General features: G+C 27.9%; 1 protein-coding gene across 1 annotated transcript; it reads left to right on the top strand.

Moving 5' to 3' along the window:
• The first annotated feature begins 6,498 nt into the window (after positions 1-6,498).
• Positions 6,499-8,397, top strand: LOC119683085. The gene has a single exon (XM_038096691.1). It carries the CDS (start codon positions 7,326-7,328, stop codon positions 8,295-8,297), a length of 972 nt encoding a protein of 323 aa, XP_037952619.1. The 5' UTR covers positions 6,499-7,325; the 3' UTR covers positions 8,298-8,397.

The raw sequence follows: 8,397 nt of genomic DNA, 5'->3' as shown, positions 1-8,397 counted from the left end.
AAACATAAAAATGCTATAATGAAATATATGAACTCATAAATAAATAAAAAAACGTTGTATTCCTTATCTACATTATCATTTGTAGCTAAGATATAAGGAAGCAGTCGCCGTCTCTTGACATATCTATCATTTAATCTATCAAAAATTTTTATCAACAGTACAATATTAGAGAATTTCTTAAGCTAGAAATCGTATTACAGTAAAATGGAACCAAAACTGAAGATTTAGTTTTGCGAAAAATACTTCATCGCACCTGTTACTAACAACAGTCCTAAATTTAATATTTGTTTAGGAGAAGTTATCTTGTCTCTCTTATCTTACCCATATAGTTTAATGTCCTAACATCTATGAATATCATAAGATACGGATAGAGCCCTGAAATTATTTGCGAAAACTAATAGACTTACCAGACTTATCAAAGTTAAGAATAGTTACAGGCTCCTCGGGGAGGTATGCAGATCTGAATTCAATTATTGCTTAGTCTGATGATAAACAATAATCCAGTCAAGAGAACAAGAACAAGAGACACCCCAAAATGTCTTCTGTTAAGTTATTTTTATTATTAGACAAGTATATAAACTCCTAACTTAATAGTCAAGTCTTTGCCTAGTACAACCCCAAACCATAACAAATAATGTTAATTATGGTCACAGTTACCTCTACAGGTACCAACATTCTGTATCCTTAAATTAAAACATCTTGTTGAGTTAGTAATGCAGGTCATGATAACAAATGCAGTGATTTCCCCACAGCCACAGATTTGTGATGAGGAGGAATGCCTTACGTAGGTTGTAAGGATAAAACAGCTTTTCAGCATTACGGCTACCCAAATTGGTGGACCAATAGTTACTTTTGTGTGCTGCAATGCTATATCTCATAAAAAATTTGTGACATTGTCTACTAACTAATTGTCATTAACTTCGTAAATTTAGAGAAACTTATTAAATCAAAATAAAAAAGAAGAATTTTAAATTTTTGTATGGTATCCACAAAAGAAAAATTGAATACGTGATTCGATCCTTGTCCACTGACTCATAGTAACTAAATTCCTAAACAGTTTTAGTTTTTAATTCTATAAATACTTTTACAAGGTCTCAAATGGACAATAACATTATCTTCTATCCTTAGTTAATACTATGTATACTATACGTAATATAGTCTACTATGCTATACTAGACATTAGAAATAATCTTAAGATAAAAATTTGTTTAAGCTCTTTTTGTTGTTATAACGGCTTTTATTAGAACAGGTATAAATTGACTCTATTTTAAGGATCTGAATTATAGTTTAAAAAAACTATAAATCACAAATAGAGCTTAAAATCTCCACAGAACTCGATTCTATTTTAAACTAAAGTCGAATTATTCCTGTTGTAATTAAAGTCGTAATAACAACAAAAAGTTATTGTAGAGTTTCTAAAAACTATCTGTAATGTAGAGTTTTTAAACTCTATCTGTGATGTAGAGTTTCTAAAATCTATCTGTGATGTAGAGTTTTTAAAATCTGTCTGTGATGTAGAATTTTTAAACTCTATCTGTGATGTAGAGTTTCTAAAATCTATCTGTGATGTAGAATTTTTAAACTCTATCTGTGACGTAGAGTTTTTGAAATCTAGTCTATGATTTCTCACCCCAAATTTCTTTTCTTATTTTAGACTTATTTTAGATAATAATAAATACAATATAAGACAATATTGATAATGTATTATTTAATTTAATTTATTTTATTTATAATTATTTTAATTATTAATATAATTGAAGTATTAACTTCTCATTACAAAATTGTCAATAATTGTATTTTTATATAATCTTACTTGACAATAGAGCATTCGACTTAAAAGCAATATACACGTCATTTCGAATAACTTAAAATACATGTATCTGATTAAATGGTTTATTTATGTAAGCACTTTTCGCATCATGTAAATTTCAACGAAATGTATTATTCAATAATTAATATTAATTAATTAACTGTTCTTTTGCAATATATGTACATATATTGCATTGATGTGCCCATATATGAGTACATATATCGGCATATGTTCAAGTGCAACCGCTTAAGTTTACAACTGAGTTGCTTTAAATTACAAATTCCGTTTCTTCCGCACTTTCAAAATGTATCTGTGATCGCGCATATAAGAGTATCTCAGTTACTCTTTTAATGGAGCGCACATATGAAGAAAATTATATGAAGAGAATATGTAACATACTCGTATCTATAATAAACTTAATTATTCATCTGAATTACAAATAAAGTTTTTATTTTTTATTTTGGTTGTTACTCTCTCTCTCTGATTTTTCGACATTTCAAGTCAACAATGAAAAAGTGAGTAGATACCGACTCCGTAAAGCTTTTAACTGCTTCGGAGAATGGATTTTGTACGGTTTTTCCCAAATTGGAAATAAGCAATAAACTCGCAACAAAAAACAAGAAATGCAAATATTAAATTTTGCTTCTTAATAAATCAGGTGTGGGAAAATTGAGGCCCAATATATTAAAGATACTTTTAAATTCATTGTACTGAATAGTAAATTAATTTAAAAAATTATTATTTAATATTTATAGCTTTTTACTAACATAATTAAAAAGTGTATCCAGTGAAATATACTACTAATAATACATATTGCAAACTTAATTAACATCTTACTCTTAATAGAGTAGAGTGTAGATTATACCTATTAAAAAATACTAATCAATTGGGAGCAAATGATATCTCATTATTTGATACTTCCATTATTTTATACTTTTATATTAGTACATGTTTCATATATACTCATATTTTTATGTAATCTGTATTAAAATCTTATGTATATTACATTTATATGTTATAGTATTATAAATATTATGCTGAAAGTTAAAAAACAATAATAGGTAGATGGGTAACTAGGTGAAAGTCAACCATATTGAACTACTGTCGTTCACAACAATAATATATGCTCCAATACTATGTTTACATTTTGACTTATAAAACAACTTCTGTATATTTTTGTATGGATTTTATATGGATATTGTATGAAAAAGTTTGCACTTTTAGTGCTGCATGTTTATCAAGTTAAACACAACACCCTAAACATACTCTTTGTTAATACTATGTAATATAAAACAGTACTAAGTCCTAATACTAAGATAAAATAATTAATAATTAAGATTATTAATATGTAATTATATCGACGATTTTCGTATCATAATATTCCATACAAACTTCTTTTATCAATCCGTACAAGTTTCGTTAAGATTTATCTGATAGGTTCGCTTTTTTTTAGTCAACTATAGTACAATCTTCATATTATTTAATCTATTTCGTGAGTTTTTAATGCATGATTTTTAATCAATTTGAATTTTTCGTAGACTAATAATCTTATAAGTAGAGTTGTTGAAAGCTTTCGACATGAAAGTCTTACTAATTTTATTGCATCGCATTGCACCAAATCCTCTCAGTATATGCTGCAGTTTTGGAGTGATTTCTTAAAAGGCAATATGCTATAGAAAGGAATTGTCTGATATAACTGTCTTCCTGATTCTCTGACATATTAGTCTTCTTGACACATCAGATGGTTTGAATTGTGTTCGTTGCTTCGAGGTACTATTAAAAATCATTAAAAAATGACAACATAATTTTTGCACTCATATCTCTCCACAAATGCTATATGAGCGTTGGTGAAGATATGTTCAGATAGCATCTCGGATAAAAAAAAATGAAACTCCTTTTTTTTCAAATCTAAGCCAAAGTGCTTATCTATCTATGATATTTTTATCAGATTTTTGCTTTGGTATACTCAATCATTTGCTTTTAACGTGTAATATTTTCCTATCAATTCTGATTTTATGTAAACTTTGGGAAGTTAAATAACTAATATAAGATATAAAAATATAATTAGTATGCACTTTAAGGCTCGTAGTCACAAATTTACTTCAATGAGTGGAATGGGGAATAAAAAACAAAGCTTGTAGACTAGTTTTTATTTTTTTTTTATATTATTATATACTATAATAGTCTATATAGATAACGCCGACGTAAAGAATATCTATGTGTGATCATATTCAATATAGATATAGCGCTTATTTAAAATTAAACTGTTGCTTCCTAACACTATATATTGTTTTCGTCTTAACACAATTTTAATAAGAACAGACTTCTGTCAGGCTAATAATCAAGCGACTGGTCAAAATCAATACATATTCATAATCCTACTAATTTTCATCTTTATAATTTCATTGATCATTTTCTTGTGTAATAAAAATGATAGACCACAATCAAAGAACTGATCATGATTAATACATGACTATAAGTTCTTTTTTTAGGCTTAAACTATTTTCATCACATTATTTATTTTTTTCTTACATTCTTGAATTGAACACGCTTCCTTTAAGAAAACATAAGTTTTCATTATCATGGTCATGTGTAGATATTCAATATATGATTCTAACTCTTTTTCTTAGATTATACTACTTTCTCTACAAACTTTATATTATTTCCATCTTAACACATTAATGACTGGAACACAATTTTTTTAACAAATTACTGGCTACTCATGATCATTTTCATCTATAGCTCATCTTTAATATATGATCATAAATCCATATAAATGATTATAAACAATATATGTTCATAAATACTTTTTTTTATATAAAACTAAAGATATAGTTTTATTTTTATACAAATTTTTAAAAATTAGTATAGACAAATTGTAAAAAATGTTCGTCTTAACACATTCTTGAACATGCACAGGTTTATTATGATTAAGTTCTTGTATAGATCATCTTCAATATATGATAAAAAATACCTCTTTAAGATAAAACTATATTTTCTACAAGTGATGTATTATTGTAATTTTAAAATCTATTTGTCTCGCGATTCTTTAAAAAAACTGACTTATCATCACTGATCACTGACATATCATGATTCTTAAAATATGATCATAACTTCTTTTCTCAATATAAACTTCTTTCCTCTACAAATATTTTAGCATTTTTCTCACAACAGATATTTGCTATGAACACGTTTATTATTATGACTATTGTTGTTAGTGGATGGAGTACTGCGACCGTCGGGTCTATTCTACCCCTCCTGTGTTTAGAGCAGGTCTCTAAGCCCTTTTGCGTTAGTAAAAAGTATAAAACCTACTTTACAGAGTTTTATTACCTCTTCCGTGTGAACACGTTTCTGTAAAAAAAATCACTGGCTAACATGTGACTGATCATCTTCAATATATGTATGATCATAAATCCTTTTCGAAGATCATACTATCTTTATATAAATGTTATATTATTTTTGTTTACAATGATTAGAGCACGCTTTTGTAAACAAAAATCACAACCTAATCATATGAAAAGTCATCAACTAAAATCGTGATTTCACTTAGATTAGAAAACGATTAACTATTTTTTGGTTTTTTTTTTGTGATTGTAAAATAATAATTGTTTTTTAATTTTTTTTTTTAATTATTAATATATACAACTACAGCTGATAATAATAAATAATTAAAATATACTACGCTCCATAGAGTTAAAATTGTTTATTAAAATAAATTAATATACACGGAAAAATAAACTGATATGACTCAATTTAATTTGCCTTTGCCTTATTTACGATCGTTTCTTTTATTTTTGTTTATAAAAGTGAAAAATGATAAGCACAGCGATTACAAAAATTAACAAAAAAAAGAAAAAAAATGTGACAAACAGCAAAGAGCGCGATTAAAACTTATTAGCAAAAAGAGTCGAAGTAACCAACGGCGCTTGAGCTTTCTTAGCTCCATATTTAATAGCCCACTCCTGCACACACTAAACAAGTTATCGACAGCAAGCAACAACAACAACAACAGCAAACAATACTAAGATTAATGAGAGTAAATAGTGAAGAGCGATCACGTTAACAACGTTGGAATTTGGTTTAATATTTTTGCCTTTTTCATATGAGTATGGCGTGCTCCATACACTGAGAGCAAATAAAAGAAGAAGAAAAACAGAAAAAAACGAAATGAAAACTTTTTCAAGGGGATTTTAGTAGGCGATAATAAACGTACAACAACAGTTGACAAGAGTAGCATATGAGCTGCGCTTCGTACTTAACAGTTTCAGAGACAAGCGGACTTGGTTTGCTTTCGGTTGGAACTTTTTACGCTTAACAGCGGGAAAAATTTAAGAATTCAATAAAATAAAATAAATTATCATAAACAAATTTAAACTAAAAATAAAAAAAAATATTTTTATAAAAATTTCTTTTTGTGTGGAGACTAATAAAATAATTAAATTAAATTAAATTAATTAAAAAAAAATAAAAACTTTACTTAAAATAATAGTTTGTGTTGAATTAAAATTATTTATGAAATTAAAATAAACTAATAAAATAAATATAATAAAAATAAAAATATTTTTGCAAAACTGAAAGTTGTTTTACAAAAAAGGTCACGAGGTTATTGAACAAAGTTAAAAAACAACAACAACAAACTCTTTACATATAATTAATAACAAACAAAAGCAAAACAATTGATTGATTTTTTTTGTTTTTTGTTTTTTGTTTTTTTGAAGTGTAATACGAAAAAAACTTAAAGCTACAATAAAAGCAATTCAATGCCAATACACTTAAAAGTGCAAAAACTGCAAAACAGAAATATTTTATGAAAACTACCGTAAATAGTTAATAACGTAGCAGAAATAATTCGATATTTTATTTCTCATTATTTAAAGACTAAAGACGAGTTTCAAACTCAAGAATTATTCCGGAGCTTTCGCGATTAACACATTTTAAATTAAATAAAAACAAATACATTGACAGCGGCATATAAACAAAGTACATAATAAGCAAATAAAAAATATATTAACAAAAAAACACAAAAAAAAACCAACAAAAAATTATTTCATTTATTGAACAATTAACACAAGTGTTTTTGGCTAATTACTTCAGCAATAGAATTATAAAAATATTAAATTTTCAAAGGGAAAAAAAACTGAACTAAATAAAAATAAATCATACATTTGTCTCAATTGTTTTTTATTTTTGACACGAGCCAGTGAAGATTAGCTAATGCCAAATTAAGAAAAAAAATAAAAATAATTATAAAACACTACATGAAACCTGAGCAGCCATAACCAGAAGGCACCATACCGAAACCGCAAAGCTTATTTTTAATTACGTACTTAACTTAAATGCTGTAAAAATCTAAGTAAAAACAAAGTAAACTTATAACATATAATAAGCAACAACAATTTTATAACATTTTTCTTCATATTCGTTACAATTTACAAAAACAACTCAAAGCTAAAACTGTAACAAATCTCTGAAGCTACCTTAAATCCTTGCCAATAGCGAATAAGCACTAACAATGGAGCGCTCACAAAGTTACACACACTTTGAGTTAAGTGAAGATGACAACAACAACAACAACAACAACGTCATCAACAGCAAACTATCCACAATTACGTTGAGTAAAACGAAAAACGTAAGGCGCACACGTAAACTACAAAAACAACAACAAATCCAGCAAGCCATTAGCGGAAGTAGTGATAATATAGATGCTGTGACCATATCCAATACACTGCAATTGAAACGTAAAAGGCAATTGCAACGACAAAAAACAGCAGAATTAGATGATGACATGGAATATGCAGCGGAAGAGGAATATGAGGATGATGAATATGAAGTGAATGAAATTTGTGAAAATGTTTTAGATTTTGAAAGTACACTTACACAAATATTACCTAAGAATATCACTACAAATGAACGTACAAAGCGTCAGTTGCCATATCAAAAAAGTCACTTATCACAGGACGATAGCTTAAGTACAACAATAACAACAGATTCACCTTCATCACCTACATCGCCTACAAATAAATCACATCAATTTAAACATGCTGATTCCTTTGATTCGAATTCTACTGGCGCCGATATGAGTCCAATAAGTAGGCGACATAATTTTGTATTTCTGCCGCGTGATAATTCTATACATTCAGATTCTAGTCATTATTCCAGCGTGGATAGTTTGTTGGAAGCACGTAAGCCAGATCCAGAAGCCATACTTATAAATTTAGGTTTTGGACCAGTCGGTTCAGAAGATATACTTTCACGCATACCAAAACGTTTTCTTAAGCCCTCACAAGTACGTGGCATTGATACGGACGCCTTTGTTAAACGTCTTCAATTGGCAAGTAATTTAGCAGATCACAGTGTACTCGGCTATCGTGGTTTGACTGGCAATCCTGATATACCACCCTCAACAATTGTGGCGAAAATTATGCAGCGTTTCGAGGTTAATGAACGCAAAAGATCTATGGGTTCAATAGAGCACGCTATCTAGAGCAGCCTACACATACATTATGCCAATAATTTTTAAGTTTAGATTTTAATTTAATTTTTATTTATATTTTTTTTAAGGGGCTAACTGTTCAGTGTTAAAT

This window comes from Teleopsis dalmanni, chromosome 2, assembly GCF_002237135.1.
Source record: "Teleopsis dalmanni isolate 2A chromosome 2, ASM223713v2, whole genome shotgun sequence".
NCBI lineage: Eukaryota > Metazoa > Arthropoda > Insecta > Diptera > Diopsidae > Teleopsis > Teleopsis dalmanni.
This window is presented reverse-complemented; position numbering and strand designations above follow the sequence as displayed.

Excerpts from the sequence above, each read along its gene's own strand:
- LOC119683085 (XM_038096691.1), top strand. The coding sequence starts at position 7,326 with ATGGAGCGCTCACAAAGTTACACACACTTTGAGTTAAGTGAAGATGAC.